The sequence below is a fragment of the Lynx canadensis genome, chromosome C2 (genome assembly GCF_007474595.2).
Source record: "Lynx canadensis isolate LIC74 chromosome C2, mLynCan4.pri.v2, whole genome shotgun sequence".
NCBI classification, from domain to species: Eukaryota; Metazoa; Chordata; class Mammalia; order Carnivora; family Felidae; genus Lynx; species Lynx canadensis.
In genome coordinates this window covers 131,308,079-131,327,560 of record NC_044311.2, presented here as the reverse complement: position 1 = coordinate 131,327,560, position 19,482 = coordinate 131,308,079, and the positions used below count along the sequence as shown (strand labels likewise).

The 19,482-nt window shown below is 39.6% G+C and overlaps 1 protein-coding gene across 1 annotated transcript; it reads right to left on the bottom strand.

Annotated features, from left to right (window-relative positions):
• Window positions 1–362: 362 nt before the first annotated feature.
• LOC115523777 (ragulator complex protein LAMTOR3-like) lies at window positions 363–780 on the bottom strand. Its single transcript, XM_032594608.1, has one exon. It carries the CDS (start codon window positions 735–737, stop codon window positions 363–365), a length of 375 nt encoding a protein of 124 aa, XP_032450499.1. The 5' UTR covers window positions 738–780.
• Between the last annotated feature and the right edge of the window lie 18,702 nt (window positions 781–19,482).

Here is a 19,482-nt window from a genome sequence, read left to right as displayed (position 1 = left end):
CTGGGCATATTATATTATAGGGAGCACTTAATGGCTCAAGTGGATCAAAGTACGATTTTGATTCTGACCCACTGAATGGAATCTCATGCATATCTGGTGACTGCGCTAACTCCATGGGAGCTGTGATGTACTGAACCATTTCTGTGGTACCCCTGATCTCACTAAATTAAGAAAAGTCCCTACACAACAAAAGATAACAATCTGTCCGTAAATTATATCTATAGGCTCTTTCTTTACTGGAAGGTGGGAAAGGGGCCCTTTCTTGAGTATATGGATACAAGTATTGTTGTGTCTAAAGATTGCTGAATTGATATTGTGTCTGTTATAATGAAAATAAGGTGAACATCAAAACCACTGCCAGATTAAGAAGCTACCACAACTTGTCTCAGTTCGTCAAATAATGGAGCGAGTTCCTTTGCTAGGCTGACAATGAATCCTGTATTGGCATTCCTGCTGGTCGTGAAACTCACCACCAAAGGTAAACGATTGAATTGAACCACCTGGTAGGCGTTATAGTAACAGACGATACTTTTATTTTTTGGAAGTCCAAGTTTGCTTCCTTGGTCTGTTGCCAGGGCAAAAGTAGAGAAGAAACCAGGTCTCAAAGCATGCTCTGGAGCACTATCATTGGCCACTGTAATAACTGGCACTCCATCTCTATCTGACACAACAATAGCATGGAGCCCTTCAACACTTGGTAATTTTTTATACAGGAATCGTTTCAGGTCATCGGCCATGATGAACCCCTTTCTCCCGCAGGGTCAACCTCCACTCCTGGTTTTCTGGGTTGCCGTGTTCTCTCAGCTGTAAATTCAGGGACAGGGTCAAAAACAGTCTCCTCTGAAAGCTGTCATCACATGATTTGTATAAAATTTGTTTTTAAAAATACAGTATGATTTAAGTTCTCCAGTGTGAACTATGCTTCTTTTACTGAAAATTTCTCTTAGTTTAGGGTGGTGAGAACTAACGTGCCCATGGAGGACTTTCTTCTTCTTTTTTTTCTTTTTGAAGCAAGAGATACTGACTCTGTTGTCATTTAAAAGGTAATTTTGGGGGCGCCTGGGTGGCGCAGTCAGTTAAGCGTCCGACTTCAGCCAGGTCACGATCTCGCGGTCCGGGAGTTCGAGCCCCGCGACAGGCTCTGGGCTGATGGCTTGGAGCCTGGAGCCTGTTTCCGATTCTGTGTCTCCCTCTCTCTGCCCCTCCCCCGTTCATGCTCTGTCTCTCTCTGTCCCAAAAATAAATAAAAAGCGTTGAAAAAAAAATTTAAAAGGTAATTTTGGCTGTGTGCAGCAGTCAGTCTGAGAAGAGAGCTTTCTAGAGGCCTGGATAATACACTGTGACATGGGGAATTGGGCACTCTGGCTCTGTGAATGTGATATGAACTGTGGGCTCCAGCCTCAGTCAAGGCCTTGGTGCCAGAGTTCAATGTAGTTTATGCAACTGGACCCTTCGGAGTTGGTTGCAGCTTTGTAGTAACAGCCTTGAAGGTGAATCATGCATTTTGGGTAATGGGAAAAATGTCAATTTCTGCAGACAAAGTCCTTAATAATGATAATCCCCTTAATGATAACTGCCTTCACATTTTAAAAAATGTTTTATTTTATATTTGAGAGAGAGACATAGAGCATGAGCAGGGGAGGGGCAGAGAGATGGAGACAGACTCTGAAGCATGCTCCAGGTTCTGAGTTGTCAGAACAGAACCCAATGCAGGGCTTGAACCCACGAGCAGAGAGATCATGACCTGAGCTGAAGTAGGGCATTTAACCAACTGAGCCACCAGACGTCCCTATGATAACTGCCTTCAAATAAATAATCAAGATGATGAAAAGTTCATGATGATAATGGTGACAAATTCCAAAGCAATAATACCAGCCCCAGTTACAACCCAGTGACCAAATCTTGTGACTACTGTTCCAGTCGGTTCATCCCCAGCAGTAGCTGTAGCTCAAGTCCAACTGCTGACTCTGCTTTGGTTCCCACTTCTGCAACTGTACCCCTTCCTCAGGCAGCAGGGACAGCATCTTCTGAATCTGTACTTCCTAATGCAACTAAATGAGACAAACCTGCACAAAAGCCAGTGGAGACTTCAGTGAGCACTTGCCCAATACCAACCGAATGGCACATTAGGAGGTTCTTCTCAGTAAAAACCTTTTTGAAGATGCAACAAGAGTACTTGTGACAGGTTGGCCTCATGAGAATATGGCAATTGGGGCGCCTGGGTGGCTCAGTCGGTTAGGCGTCTGACTCTTGATTTCAGCTCAGATCATGATCTCAGGGTCATGAGATCGGGCCCTGTGTCAGGCTCCATGCTGAGCGTGGAGCTTGCTTAAGATTTTTTCTCTCCCTCTCCCTAAAATATGATAATGAAATCACATCAATGAGCTGGTTTCAACAACCCTGACAGAGCAGTACTTTTTTACTTTATATTTTTAAAAATTACTAATAAGCTTTATTTTTTAGAGCAGTTTCTGGTGCACAGAAAAATTGAGCAGACATTGAGAGAACTCCCATGTATCTCTGTCCCCCCCAATACCATAGCTTCCCCTATTATTAACATCTTGCATTGGTATGATACCCCTGCTATCACTTATGTACCTATATTGATACTTTCATTATTACTAACTAAACTCTTTTGTTTACATTAGGGGCCATTCTTTGTGTTGTTCAGGTCTATGAGTTTTGACAAATGTATGGTGTCATATATTCCGTGTTACAGTATCACACAGATTAGTTTCACTGCCTTAAAAATCCTCTGTGCTCCACCCATTCATCCCTCCCCTCTCCTTCCCTCTGGCAACCACTGATCTTTTTACCATCTCTATAGATTTGTCTTTTCCAGAATGTCATATAGTTGGAATCACACAGCAAGAAGCCTTTTCAAAGTGACATCTTTCACTTAGTAATACGCTTTCACAGTTGTCTATGTCTTTTTGTGGCTTGATAGCTCATTTCTTTTTAACACTGAATAATATTCCGCTGTCTGTGCCACTATTTGTTTACCCATTCACCTACTAAAGGACATCTTGGTTATTTTCAATTTTTGGCAATTGTGAATAAAGCAGCCATAAATATTCATGTGCAGGTTTTTATGGGAACATAAATTTTCAACTCCCTTGGGTAAATACCAAGGAGTGCAATTGCGGGGTCATATAACAAGAGCATGTTTAGTTTTGCACAAAACCACTCAAGTGTCTTCCAAAGTGGCTATACCATTTTGTATACCTACCAGCGATGAATGAGAGTTCCTGCCGCTCCACCTCTTAGCCAGCAGTGGTCTTGTCAGTTTTGGATTTTTGCTGTTCTGATAGATGTGTAGTGGTATCTCATGGTTACTTTAATTTTCAAGTCCGTAATGACATATGATGGAGAGCACCAGTTCTTTTAAAAAAATTTTTTTTTAATGTTCATTTTTTTTTTTGAGAGAGAGAGAGAGAGAGAGAGAACGAGCAGGGGTGGGGGAGGGGCAGAGAGAAAGGTAAAGACACAGACTCCGAAGTGGAGCTTGAACTCACGAACCGTGAGGCCATGACCTGAGCCGTAGTTGGATGCTTAACCAACTGAGTCACCCAGACACCCCCAGAACATCATTTCAAATGCTTATTTACCATTTGTGTATCATCTTTGGTGAGGTGTCTGTTCAGATCTTTGGGCCACTTTTTAACTGGGTTATTTGTTTTCTTATTGTCAAGTTTCAAGAGTTCTATATTTTGGACGCAGGTCCTTTATTAGATATACATTTCGCAAATATCTTCTCCCAGTCTGTGGCTTGTCTGCAATTATGGAAGTATCTTTTAATAGGAAGTCCTGAACAGAGAAAGTTAGGCTATGGTTGACTTCCTCAGGCAGTGAGAACTGGTTTCCTCAGCCTTGAGCAGTGGCTACCTTGTCCTGCATATTCTGTAGGACTTGCTCTTGAAATTTTATGAAATCAACCTTGACTGAGATGAGATACATCAATCAGCAAAAACCTTCACTGATTCCAGTATTGCTGCCTCAAACAAGTCATGAAAATCTTCAGACTTCAGCCAAGTAGCCAACCTTAGGAGTACTGATTCAGATGTCAAGTGGATGATGTCTAGAAGCTCGTGGCCAAGGAAGAGGAATGGAAGTGGCAGGGGAAGAGTTGCAGAAGCCGGAAGAACTTGTATGAACGCTTATTATGGACTGCATGTTTGTGCTTCCCCAGGATTCGTAGGTTGACATCCGAACCCCAGATGTGATGGCATTAGGAGGTGAGGACTTCGGGAGGTGATTAGGTCATGAGAGTGAAGCCCTCATTAATTAGATTAGTGCCTCTGTAAAAGACTCCCCAGAGAGCTCTCTTGCCTTCTTTCTACCATGTAAGGATCCAAGTCAGTAGTCTGTAATCCAGAAGAAGGTTCTCACCGGAACTGTGCTAGCACACTGATCTTGGACTTCCATCCTCCAGAGCCATGAGAAATAAATCTCTGTTGTTTACATGCCATGCAATCTATGGTAATTTGTTATAGTATCCCCAGCTGATGAAGACAAGCACATTCAAGTATAGTATGAGGAAAAAGACATGGTCACAAGGTTAAAGACATCAGTGTTTCCTGAGAGCCTTATGAAATATACATATTTTGCTTTTGAGAAGACTGAAAGGGACTTTCTTACCCTCACATTTTACATCAATGCATTACATTAACTCTTCCCTGGACCATGTGGGATGATTTAGGTTAATGTCTGTAACTTGGTAAAAGGTAGTATATTGTTGGGGGTGGAAAGGGCGAGACATAGGAAATAGGGCAGAGATGAATGTAGTGTATGTCTATTTAAATTGCATATCCATACAGTGTATAGAATGTTGTACAACCAGAAACCAGCCTTTGCAGGTCTTTGTTTCTTTTAGAAAATAGTAGGAAATTTTTCTTAGGTGTTTACTCCTACTGCACTAAATCCAGAAACTTAGTGTCATGCTCTGTTTTGTATTTCTTTGACTTAACATTGGTTTTAGAAATAATCCTTGCTACCTAGACTCTATAGTCTCTATTTTATGGCCACACTGGATAATAGCTTTGTGAAATTGAAAAATATTTTGGAGCAACTGTATACAGAAATGCCAATTTTTTTTTGACTATTGTTGCTTCTTCAAATACGTATGACATTTGTGTAAGAAAACACATTCTTTAATGAGAAATACTTGTAGAAAAAAGGGAAACCCTCTCTTTATATGAAAATAACTACTAGTTTAAAATGATTTCTCAGGGCACCTGGGTGGCTGAGTTGGTTAAGTGTCTGACTTCAGCTCAGGTCATGATCTCATGGCTCCTGAGTTAAAGCCCTGTGTCAGGCTCTGTGCTGAAAGCTCAGAGCCTGGAGCCTCCTTCAGATTCTGTGTCTTTCTCTCTCTCTCTGCCCCTGCCCCGCTCGTGCCCAGTCTCTCTCTCCCTAAAGACATTAAATTTTAAAGAAAAATTAAAATGATTTCTTGATTGTTGAATGTAAGCCCCTTCTTAGATGATTTAAGCTGTACAATTATAGTTAGTATCTGCAAATACAGTTAGTTTCTTATTCACATTATTTGGGGTAAAAATTGGCAGCTGTCTAAGCTTCAAAATAATCATTGTGGGCTTCATTTTGATGCACCCTTTTGGGCAGCACACACTTCTGAGGCCAATGAAGAAATGGAACAGTTGCTTCTCTTCAATCCGATCCTTCCCTCAGCAGAAATGTCTTTGCCAGTAAACTGTGAGTTCAAACTGTCGTCTTGCTTTTTTTTTTTTTTTAAACCACAAAATGCTGATTGGATTAAAAACTAATGAAAATATTCCAAAACCAGGTTTTATTTATTTATTTATTTGAGAGGAGAGAGAAGAGAGCATGTGTAAGTGGGGGAAGAGGTACAGAGAGAGAGAGAGAGAGAGAGAGAGAGAGAGAGGATCTTAAGAAGGTTCCAAGCTCAATGCAGAGCCCAGATGTGGAACTCAATCTCACAACCCTGGGATTATGACCTAAGGCCAAAAGCAAGACTTGGAAGTTCAACTGACTAAGCCACCCAGGCACCCCTCAAAACAAAGTTTATAACATTTGTAAATTCTTTTTTTAATCAGATAAAGATGTGTGGCACCTAAAATTATTAATAGTATAATACAGAAAGAGGACAGAACTATATAACTACAGAAGGACAGCATCTTTTATTGCATGAAGTGAATGGGAGCAATCTTTGGAGGGCTGAGAGATGCACCTGAAAATGTACTTTGAAAAATATAAAATCAAGATATTCATGGTTTATTAGAAGTAAAATCTTACTAGTGAAAAAATAATAATATGAATGTCATTTGGCTTACATAAATATGATATGCAATTTTCTATCTAGTATCTCTGTACGTTGAATAGACATCTCAAATCTAGTATTCCCTGAATAAAATTTTTGGTTTTTCTCCCATAACTAATTCTCTCCAAGGTTTTCCTTATCAATAAATTGCAGCACTAGACATCTTTACTCTAACTAACCTATAAATGCACTTTATTAACCCTTTCTGACATACATGTAACAAACAAAATCTCTGGATTTTTGTTGGTATTTGAATTTTATTTGTGATATTTCTGACATGCCAAGGATGTTGGGTTTTATGTCATTAAATTTATCAATACCTTCCTTTATAATTTATGTATCAGTGTCATGTTTTAGAGAAGCTATCACTAACCAAGAGATATTGTCTGTATTAATTTAGAATCCAATTTGAAGATTTGATATATCTGATCTATTCCATGGAAATTTTTTGACTTGGTCAACAGTTGGTTCACATTCCTCTTTTAGAATTGAAGGCTGAATTATCCAGGGTAGCTGTTACAGGGTGGGGGCGGGGTGATGGTTGTGGTGATGGTAGTGGAATGGTGGCCATGTTGTGTTGATGATGGAGATGATGGTGGTGATGGTGTAGTGGTGATGGAGATAGAGATAATAGTAGTGGGGTGGCCTTTTTGCACAAATCACAGAAATAAGCTGTTTTATTTCCAGGCTACCTTATCTTTTAGTGCATCAGAAATGTATCTAATATAATCAGACACAATATTATTAAACACTATTGCGTTATGGGGTGAATTATTATCCCCCCCCCCCTTAACTCACAGATTAAAGTCATAACTCCCAGTATCTCAGAATGTGACTATATTTGAAGGAAGGGTCTTTTACCAAGGTAATTAATGTTAAATGAGATCATTAGCGTGGGCCCTGATCCAATGACTCATGTCCTTATAAGAAGAAGAAATTAAAACACCAATATACACAGAGGGAAGACCATGTAAAGACACAAAGAAGGTCATCTCTAAGGCAACGAAAAGCCTCAGAAGAAACCAACCCTGTGATAGCTTGATCTCAAACTTCTAGCCTCTAGAGTTATGAGAAAATAAATTTCTGTTGTATAAGCCACCCAGTCTATGTGACGTTGTTATGGCAGTCCTAGCAAATTAATATATACTGTATAAGATAGGCCAAAAAAACCAGTTTGGTTGATTTTATCTGTGGTTTCCTCAATTATTTTGTTCTCATGAGCCTCTCATGTTGTAAACATCTCCCTCATTGAGTTGTGATTTTAGCATTTAAATATATACATTTTTATTACAGTGTGGTCCTAAACTTAAACAAAGTATGTTATTTGTTATTTGAAGAACAAAAATCTGGTCCAAAGCTCAAGGAGAACTGACTGCACTTGTTATGCCCAGAATTCGTGATCCCTAAAGACCACCAGGGAGCCGAGTCCGATGCAAAAGCAAAGCCTTTATTCCAGCTAGCTCAAGCTCAATCTCCTACCTGCACTGACGGAGCGGTGAGATACCTAAGAGAGAGAGCGAGTTTCAAAAGCACAAAGGTTTTATAGGGATCATGGCCTTAGCCGATTGGCTGGGGAAGGGTCGTGGCCTCAGCGGATTGGCTGGGGAAGGATAGAACAATGCCTGCCAAGGTGTGGTCCCAGATCAGCAATTATCATCGTCACCTGGATCTTGCTAAAAATGCAAATGTTGGGCCTGGTGGTTACAGACCTACTGAATCAGAAACTCCGGGGGTGGGGCTCAGCAATCTGTGTTTGAACCAGTCTTCCAAGAGATTCTGATGCACCTGAAGTTGAAGAACCACTGTGTCTGAGGGTCTCTAACATGTTTGGCCTCAGTGAATGCAGAACGTTTCTCACTGGTCACCTATTAACCATTGGCTGTCAGCCTTGCTGTGCTATATAAATACCTAGCACCAAACACCATCCCCAGAGACTCTGATTAATTGGTTTGGGGAGGGGTAAAATGCTCCCAGGTCCTTCTAAGCCTGGAAGGGGTAAAATGCTCCCAGGTCATTCTAAGCCTGGACAGGGTTGAGGGCTCCTACCTTTGGTCCCTACCTGAGAGAAGCCCTCCCTCTTCTACTCACACTTTCCATGCCTCTCACACTCCCCTTCCTCCCACCTCAGACTTCGGAAGAATGCATCAATCAGTAGCCTGCTTTCTTAGAAAACATAAGTTACTCAAGGGGAGGAGGCGTGATCTGAGGTTTGAGCGGGCACCTCTTTCTGCGGCCATGTCAGGGACATAGTCACTAGTCGGCCGGCCTCGGTCTGCTCTTTCACACTGGACTTTAGATACAGGAGATTATATTCTAATTTGCCTTACAATACTAAGTCATATGCCCTTTTATTTTTACCAGCACTTTAAGGGATTTTCAAGGACAATGCTGACTGTATGCAATTTTTCACATCTCAAGTTGACTTCAGAACCAAGCTCTTACCTAAAATTTGACTCCACTGTAAATTACAAATAGAAACCTTAGCTTGAGCCAGACATCAAAAGAATTCATACTTATAAGATACGTTAGGATCCAATAAATCCAAACTTAAGAAGAATCAATGTTTCAATAAAATATTGAGTTTATCTAGAATATTAGAAAAATAATGACCTTTACAAAATAATTGTAACTTACCAACACAATTTGGGGTATACATCAATTAGGCAAAATGCCATTTAAATTTAGTGTAATTGCTACATTCCTATAGCATTTAAGTCAAAACGTAAACACCATTTGACCATTGTATCCCCACCTACAAGGATGTATCTACAAAATCATGTTTCTATAGCATATGTGGAATAACTGAATAACCATACGAGTATTGCTGCAGTATTTCATCCCAGGATCTCCATTCATTCACACTGAATTCCCCATGCAAGGCACTTCTGGAGTTACAGTACTCCCAACAATTTAATCTATTCAATCTGTGGAGACTTGTTTTGGCTGGCTCTGTATAAGCACTTTATTTTTCTTAAGAAAATGAACTCTTATTTCAAAACCATGTTTTGTGTGAGCAGAGAACTGTGGTTGATTCTTAGAAGTAATAAAATGTTTTTCAATGCCAGAAAATATACTCTGGACTTTTTAAAAGGATATATTCTATTTAAAAAAATCAACTTCAATCAAGTAGAGATGGTAGGTGTTTTTTTTTGATGTTGATGATTTAATATTTTCTTCTGAAAAATTGCCCCTCACTAAAAAAAATAATAATAAGGGTTGGGGCACCTGGGTGGCGCAGTCGGTTAAGTGTCCGACTTCAGCCAGGTCACGATCTCGCGGTCTGTGAGTTCGAGCCCCGCGTCAGGCTCTGGGCTGATGGCTCAGGGCCTGGAGCCTGTTTCCGATTCTGTGTCTCCCTCTCTCTCTGCCCTTCCCCCGTTCATGCTCTGTCTCTCTCTGTCCCAAAAATAAATAAACGTTGGAAAAAAAAATAATAATAAGGGTTACCTAGGTGGCTCAGTCAGTTAAGCGTCAGACTCTTGGTTTTGACTCAGGTCATGAGCTCATGGTTTGTGAGTTTGAGCCCTGTGTGGGTCTCTTTACTGACAGCGTGGAGCCTGCTTGGAATTCTCTCTCTCCCTCTCTCCCTCAAAAAAGGGGCAAAAAAAGGAGCCCCTCTTTTGCTCCTGTTGTCACTCCCTCTCTCAAAAACAAATAAATATGGGGCGCCTGGGTGGCTCAGTCGGTTAAGCGTCCGACTTCAGCCAGGTCACGATCTCGCTGTCCGTGAGTTCGAGCCCCGTGTCAGGCTCTGGGCTGATGGCTCAGAGCCTGGAGCCTATTTCTGATTCTGTGTCTCCCTCTCTCTCTGCCCCTCCCCCATTCATGCTCTGTCTCTCTCTGTCTCAAAAATAAATAAACGTTAAAAAAAGATTAAAAAAAATAAATATTAAAAAAATAAAATAGGAGTTATATTTAAATGTTATTAGCTAGTTACTTTTGATTATTCTTATGCCACTCATTAAGTATTTCAAACTGAAGTTCATAACCATGATTACTTTATGCCCTCTCCTCTCCATTACATTGTCCTGTGCCCACACTCTTGAATAGAATTTTCCAATTCTAATTGCTTTCCTAAAACAATAGTAGCAGAAGTGTCCGAGAGAAAACATGGCTGTGGATGAGCATAAATCATGTTTCTCATAACAAAACTATTTGTAATCTTGGTAGACTTCACTTGCTTTTCTAATTACAATGTCAGCCATATGAAGAAATGTTTGATTTTTGAAGCAAACTTGTATAGGCTGAATCCTAGTAGAATAAATTCTAAGACACCCTTCAAATATTTTTTTCAACAAGAAACCTATTTCATTTAATACCTTTATACTAATAATAGAAAAAGTATATGAATGTACCTTAGATCATAGGTTTAAAAAAATTTTTTTTAATGTTTATTTACTTTTGAGACAGAGAGAGACAGAGCACGAACAGGGGAGGGTCAGAGAGAGAGGGAGACAGAATCTGAAGCAGGCTCCAGGCTCTGAGCTGTCAGCACAAAGCCCGACACGGGGCTCGAATTCATGGACCGTGAGATCATGACCTGAGCCGAAGTCAGACGCCTAACTGACTGAGCCACCCAGGCACCCCAGATCATAGATTTTTAAAGAGATGCAGGCATGGCCAAGAAACAGGTGGGAAATCAGAATCTTGTCATCCCTGAAGAAAGAGGAAGAGAACATTCCTAGAAGGAAGTTAGTAATAGTGTTAGATGTGTCAGAGAATTCAGAAAATTTATGACTGAAAAATGCCATCTGATTTCAACACAAAAGTTTCACTGCTTCAGTGAAAGCAGTGTTGGGCAGATTTGCAGGGAGCCTTTGGAACTCAGACAGCTGAGTGTTGAAGGTAAGCAGGATGTTAGAAAGTAGAAAAATCTAGTGTTGGAGTCCTTTCAAGAAGATTGGTTGGGGGGAAAAAACAGGGGGAGGGAGTAGCAGAATGGAGATATGGCACTGGATCAAAGGCTACAAAATTACTAACGTGGGAGACATCAGAGAGCTTAAGTACAGAAAAAGATAAAGAGAGGGAAAGATTGAAGACTCAAATGGGCAAAAGGATACCCAATGCAGCAGAAAAACCCCTGGGTGGCCAGAGTGGATGGGGTCAGACTGGATACATTTTTATAGGAAAAGAACCATTCTGCACCATTGTGACAGAAGTGAGGAAGGATTAATGGGCAACAAAGGTAAAGTAGGAGTATGCCTCTAGGATCTATATTAGGACTACACATTTCTACACACTGTTATTTGCTGTTTCTGAAATACCCAGCTTCCTTCCTCCATGGACACATATCTCCCACCCATACTTCCATACATAGCTCCAACATCATTTCTGGAAAGCCTTCCTTGACATGTGCAATCTGTTTTGGAAATCTCTCCTTGTGCTCCCAGATGCTCCCTGTACAGAGCTCTGTGCATATTTTGTCCAAAAAATAGACATTTACTTGTCAGTCCCTTCCTTAGATTGCAAGCACTTTGAAGGTAGAAGCTTAGCATTTGTATCTCAGAGCCTAATCCACATGTAGAGCTTTGTGAAATCAATAGTCACTTCTGCTTTTTTGAAATGAATTGCCATAGGCATATGTCCTATGGACACAGTGAATGGCAGGATGCAGAGATAGTAGGTGATCTCCCTGTCCTCTCTTACTGTAAATTTCTGTTCCTGGCTTGCTTGACTCACTATCCCTTCTAATCATCTTTGCCCTGCAGCTATTTTCTCCATGGTCTTGGCTTCAGTCCAGGTTCTGTGAACGTGGTTCCATCTCTTCTCTTTCTTCACTCCAAAAGTCACCTTAAAGTAACGGACTTTTTATTACACATCAGGGCTTAATGGAAAAATGCAGAAATGCATAGAACAGGAATAAACACAAAGTGGAGTATTAAAAACTATGATAGGGCCCCTGGGTGGCTCAGCTGGTTGAGCGTCTGACTCCTGCTCAGGCCATGATCTCGTGATTCCTAAGTTCGAGACCCACATCGGGCTCGCTGCTGTGAGCCTGCCAGTGCAGAGCCTGCTTGGTATCCTCTGTCCCTTTCTCTCTGCCCCTCCCCTGCTTGCACTCTCCCCAAAATAAATAAGTATTAAAAAAACAAACATGATAAAAACCAGTTTAAAGCCTCATTGGCAATCAATCCCTATGATAGGGAAATTCTCCCTGAATATCTTTCTCATTAGAACACAACCTGCCCTCCTTTCCCTCTCTCTGAATTTTTCCCCCCATGCCATGGAGTTCACTCCTCCCTTCAAGGACTATGGTAGGTAGAATAATGGTGTTCCAAGATGTTTATGTTCTAATCCTCAGAATCTGTGAATACATTATGTTACATGGCAAAGAAAAATTGAGGCTGCAAATCAGGGTCACCTCAAAATAGGGAGAATATCTTGGCTTATCCAGGAAGATCCAATGAAATCACAAGGGTCTTTGAAAGTGAAGAGAACTGTAAGTTCTCAATGTAAGAAAGACCCCACTGGTCATTCCTGGCTTTGAAGACGGAAGGGGCCACAACCAAGAAATACTGGTAGCCTCTAGAAGCTAGAGAAGGCAAGAAATTGTACTTTCTCCTGAAGTCTCCAAAAAGGGACTCAGCTCTCCTGACATCTTGACTTTAATCCTGAGACTGGGGTTGGATTCCCAACTTACAGAATTGTAAGGTAATAAATTTGTGTTGTTTAAGTCATTAAGTTTGTAATAATTCATTACAGTAGCAAAAAGAACACAAGACAACACAAAACCAAGACAACAAATCCAAATTCATTTTGGTGTGAAGTGTCCTAAATCTTTTCACTCAAAATCTGCTCCAGCCTAAACTCTGGGACCTTCCTTTGCCAGATTAAAAACAACATTAACAAACCTTCCTTTATAAAACAGCTGTCTATCCCTATGATGAAGGGGAAAGAGCCCTTTCATGCTCAAGCTCTCTTTTTTTTTTAATTTTTTAAGTTTATTTACTTGTTTTGAGAGAGACAGAGAGAGTGAGTGGGGGAGGGGCAGAGAGAAAGGGAGAGAGAGAATCCCAAGCAGGGTTTGCTCTGTCAAGCCCATGTGGGGCTTGTACTCATGAACCGTGAAATCATGATGTTGAGCCCATCAAGCTCTCTTACCATATTTATGACATTTTTCATTTCTGTCACAAATATACTGTCCAAAAATGATTCTAGAAATAATATCCTTTTTCCAAAAAAATGTTAAAATATGTTTGTGTATACTACACCGGGCATTTTAAATAGGAATATATAAATGATGTGTCTATTGAAGGGAAGAGTGTAAAGTTTGATGAATAAGAATTTTTTAATGTTGACTTCCCAAACTTTTCCAGTTTGACTCTTACAAGTCAACATTAAATACCTACATATCAAAAGGACAGAGTATTACATTTAATGAAATTAAACATCATATAACTAAACCCTTTCTAGTATTCAAATAGAGATTTCTGTACTGAATGTGAATAAACTTCTAAGGCAATCCTTCTCAAACTTTAACTTGCGAACAAGTCATATGAGGATCTTATTAAAAAGCAAATTCTAACTCAGTAGGTTTTGGTTGGGGGTGATTCTAAGATTCTAGCTTGCTAATACACTCTTAGATGATGAGGATGATGCTATTGATGCCTGGACCACATTTCAAGTAGCAAAGTCATAGGGGACCTTAAGGGTCATTGTAGAATCTATTGGTTGAATTCTATGATTTTATAAATAAACATAACAAAAGCACATATTCACTAAATTATAGTTTGTGTGGCAAAGAGAAAATTCCTTAAAATTATTATTTGGAATTTAAAATCCTTTTATGTCAAGACCTTAAGATTATGAATTTTACTTGTGATTGCTGATGGCACCCTTAAGCAATTCTGCTTCAATAACCCCATAATCATGACAAACTTTGTGTCCTCTCCAAGTGTGTGCATTAAGCAAATGCTTCAGATTAGGCTTCCTCTATTTTCTTGTAAGGAACTGTTGATCTGTGCACGAGGAAAAGACAGGATCGAGAAGTCAGATGTCATTAGCTAGCTAGCTCCCTCTTCTACTGCTATCATTGAGAGCTTCTGAGCCTTCAGGAGGAGCCTTGCATTTAGCAGGGTCCCACATCCAACATTGTTACAGAACAATGGTGTAACAGATCTGGTCCTGTTATCTAGACACGAAGCGTATCAATATCCCCTTGACAGTGCCTACAAGGACCCCCTCCCTCCACGGTCTAGCTGATGCCTAGCCCTCCAGTCTCACTTTGTGGCAGTCTCTCTCCTTTGTTTCATCTCCAGCAACACTGCTACTCTTTCAGTTCTTCCAGTACTCCATTCTCCTTCCCACCAGAAACCTATATTTATATAAGCTTCTTCACTTTCCATAAATACAACTCTCCCCCAAACTCTTCACTTTAACTCCTAACCATTTTTCCAATCTCAACTCAAAAGTAATGTTCTCATGAGAGCCTTCTTTGACTCCTCAGACTAAATCACACGTCTTTCCATGCAATCTCAGAGCAGCTCCTCCTCCTCCTCCTTCTTCTTCTCCCTGCTCCTCCTTCTCCTCCTCCTTTTTTGGAGTTTTCACACAAAGGAAACTTTTTTTTTTTGCAGCAAATAAGGAGGTCATGGGAATCTCAGAGCTTCTTTAAATGCACTTATCACAGTTCATAATTATATACTTGGGTGATTGTCTGATCACATTTTTTCTCCCAAATGACCATATGTGTCATGATAGCAGGTTTATGTCTATTTCTCCCACACTGTACCCATATTGCCTAGCATTGGAGAAAGCATGTGAATAAATACTGATGAAGGAATGAAGGCAAAATTGCTTTTTAATGGACTTAGACAGCTAACATTTGAACCAGGGACATCTTTCCTTTTTTTTTTTTTTTTGGAGGGTCAACTTTTTTTTTAATTTCATTTTTATTTTTAAAATTTACATCCAAATTAGTTAGCATATAGTGCAACAATGATTTCCGGAGTAGATCCCTTACCCATTAGCTCATCCTCCCTCCCACACCCCTCCATTAACCCTCAGTTTGTTCTCCATATTTATGAGGCTCTTCTGTTTTATCCCCCTCCCTGTTTTTATATTATTTTTATTCCCTTCCCTTATGTTCATCTGTTTTGTCTCTTAACGTCCTGATATGAGTGAAGTCATATGATTTTTTGTCTTTCTATGACTAATTTCACTTAGCATGATACCCTCCAGTTCCATCACATAGTTGCAAATGGCAAGATTTCATTCTTTTTGATTGCCAAGTAATACTCCATTGCATATATATACCACATCTTCTTTATCCATTCACCCATCGATGGGCATTTGGGCTCTTTCCATACTTTGGCTATTGTTGATAGTGCTGCTATAAACATGGGGGTGCATGTGTCCCCTTGGAAACAGCACACCTGTATCCCGTGGATAAATACCTAGTAGTGCAATTGCTATGTCGTAGGTATTGTATTTTTAGTTTTTTGAGGAACTCCATACTGTTTTCCAGAGTGGCTGCACCAGCTTGCATTGCCACCAACAATGCAAAAGAGATCCTCTTTCCTCCGCATCCTGGCCAACATCTGTTGTTGCCTGAGCTGTTAATGTTAGCCATTCTGACGGGGTGAGGTGGTATCTCATTGTGGTTTTGATTTGTATTTCCCTGGCGATGAGTGATGTTGAGCATTTTTTCACGTGTCGGTTGGCAGGGACATCTTTCCTAATACAAAAGTGGGTGGTTTGGAAATGAAATTGTAGAACAAAGCTTTTTATAATTCATTGATGACTGATAATATGTTAGGTTTATCAATTCTTACCTATATGACCTGTTATTCAGTTTTCATTTGTTGCTAGGTACTATGCCAGGTGTTAGAAGTATGGATATGAAGTAACTGGTCTCCTTTCTTTGGGCAGCTGAGCCCAAGGCATATCCCCTGTTGACTGTGAAATGCTAAAGTGAACTGAGAGAGGTTTATGCACAGTTTTTGTTTGTGTCTAAACCTATGATTACAATGGAGACTCTGCAGCCAGGGCAGGGTTATAATCTGACTCATGTTGGTTCCAGGACAAACATCTGTGTGGATCGCCTGCCTGCTCTCTGTTTTAAACAATAGGATGGATAAATAGTATTCTACCTCAATGAAGCATGACGTAGCCTTTCCCACCTCTTCCTCTCAACTAAGTGTTGTTTGCAATTCAACAATGATCAGAATGTGTGTTATGCAAATGCTTACAAAACAATACCTACACATTTTATAACACAAGAGTCATAACATTTCTATCGTATCTGAATTTGAACACACAGCAGGCATTTTGATGCTTCCCCCTAACCTCACAAAAACAGGTTTTGCCTATATATATTTTTTAATTTTAGAAGAAATGAAATTATAAACTTGAAAAATCTGAAGGCATCTATTTTAGTTTTAAAGAAACTCTTTTTTATTTTATTTTGTTTTTTTGAGAGACAAAGAGTGCGCACACTGTGTGCGTGTGCTGGGGGGGGGGGGAGGGGCAGAGAGAGACTCTTAAGCAGGCTTCATGTCCAGTGTAGAGCCTGATGCTGGCCTCAGTCTCATGACTATGAGATCATGACCTGAGCTGAAATTGGACACTCAACCGACTGAGCCACCCAGGTGCCACAATGCATCTATTTTTCTTACATTAGGGCATCTAATACTTTATTTTTTTTTTTTAAATTTTTTTTTTTTTTAACGTTTATTTATTTTTGAGACAGAGAGAGATAGAGCATGAACGGGGGAGGGTCACAGAGAGAGGGAGACACAGAATCCGAAACAGGCTCCAGGCTCTGAGCTGTCAGCACAGAGCCCGACGCGGGGCTCGAACCCACGGACTGTGAGATCATGACCTGAGCCGAAGTCGGACGCTTAACCGACCGAGCCACCCAGGTGCCACAATGCATCTATTTTTCTTACATTAGGGCATCTAATACTTTAGTATACAAGAATCACCTGGATAATATGGTTAAACCTTTCATGCTGGGCTTTGATTGGAGCCTATTTTACTTAAAATTTTTTTAATGTTTCTTTTATTTTTGAAAGAGAGAGAGAGAGACAGAGAGAGAGGGAGAATGTGAGCGGGGGAGGAGCAGAGAGGGAGACAGAGAATCTGAAGCAGGCTCCAGGCTCTGAGCTGTTAGCACAGAGTCTGACACAGGGCTTGAACCCACGAGCTGTGAGATCATGACCTGAGCTGAAGTCCTATGCTTAACCGACTGAGCCACCCAAGTGCCCCAAGCCTATTTTACTTTAATGGCCAAAGATATTAAGGTTGTTAATCACCAGAGTATATTTTGTTGAGTTCATAGATTAGAATTTATGTAATAGATGGCTTTTACATTGCCATCGTAGATGGGATTGAATTTATAAGACTATTAAAGAAAATCACAGGTACTTTTAGTAGCAGTAAATGATGTTTAAAGAATTGTAATTTCTCAATCATATTTTCCACTGAAGTATAAGTCTTCATGAAATAACTATTTTTATGTAACGAATTGCATTCATATTCAGGACCATAACCATTCAGTTTCAAACAGTATCATCTATCCATTTTCAAAAATGTCTATGTCAAAATTTCTTCTCTTTAAATTTTTAAATAAAATTTTGAATGTTTATTTTTGAAAGAGAGAGAGACAAAGCGCAAGCAGGGTAGGGGCAGAGACAGAGGGAGACACAGAATCAGAAGTAGGCTCCAGGCTCTGAGCTGTCAGCACAGGGCCCGATGCGGGGCTCGAACTCAGGAGCGGTGAGATTATGACCTGAGCCGAAGTTGGATGCTTAACCAACTGAGCCACCCACACTCCCCTTCTTTTTTTAAGCAATGAACACTACATTCCTGAAAATATGCCCTATATATCCATTGTTATTTTGGATATCTGAAAGTGTAATGCATAGAAAACTGTAACTCATGGACACAGAATATTTTAATTAACAATATTGAACCAATAATGTTTTCCATTTGCATTTTTCACATTCGAACCTGAATGAAAATTTGAAAGTAATATTTTATGGAATGAGATATTTCTCCCCAATTATTTTCTGAATTTTAATATGCACAAAAACAGTTTTCAGTGAAGGCTGGTCAGTGGGTGGAATAATAAGGGCTGTTCTTTTTCTGTTGCTCTACGACTAAAAATATTTCTACACATGTACCTACATTAATATTCCTTCCTGGAGGAGCTTTACTTTCTTTTATATATTAAAATTCAACATAAGCAAAGATAATTTTAATTAAAAATAGTTAACAGCATTATAAAAGAGTCCAAGAACAGTAAGCTATAGTATTTATATGAATAAAATGGTGCTAATTTACATTGCTCAATGTTCAAATGTAAGATCAGAATTCAGGGCTTTAGAATATCAGTCTAGTCTCCCAACAGTGAAAACTTTTCAACTAATTTTGTTCTGCTTTGTGATGTGCAGCAATTTGAAATCTATAAATCATAAATTTCATAGCAGTCATAGTATGAAATGAAAATTTAGCTGTGGGAAAGAGCTCCCAAGTTTTTTAGAGAATTAAATGGTGAGGTTTGTGTTGAATTAAGTATCTAAGAGACAGAATTATAGCCAAAATGCTTTGAGAAAAAGATCTCTACTTTCAAAGGATATTGATTACTAATATTATAAGAAACAAACCCCAAACATTGTTTTTTGGGGTAAATTATATTTTGATATAATTTCAAACTTAGTGAAAAGTTATAAAAATCTTATGAATAACTCCTATATATTATTGATTCAGATTGATCGGCTGTTTATATTTGCTTCCATTTATCTTATCATTGTATCATCTATCATCAGTCAACTCTTTCTGAAGCATTTGAGTGCAATTTGCAGAAACCTTGCCACTTGACTCCTAAGTAGCAGCGTGTATTTCCCAAGAAGAAGGATACACAATTATTAAAATCACGAAAATCAAGCCAGCTCTTGTGTTGTTTTGGCATGTCCCCATCATTCTTTGAGTTTTTCCATATTTTCTGTTACAAGATGTTCCAGGTTCATCTTGTACTTCCCCTCCACCAGCTCTGGATTCAGTCATATCTCTAAGGAAGCTCATGTTTTTAGAACAAAGATCTGAGCTCTGGGTGGTCACTATATTTCAATGGTAGTTGATGTGAGACATCATAGGCAATTTAATCAATTAAATGAAATTAACGTTTATTGATTGCCAACTACATAGAAGAACTGCAGGATATTCTAATGAGAAGAAAATGA

Coding starts and splice junctions, on each gene's coding strand:
- LOC115523777 (XM_032594608.1), bottom strand. CDS start 737: ATGGCCGATGACCTGAAACGATTCCTGTATAAAAAATTACCAAGTGTT.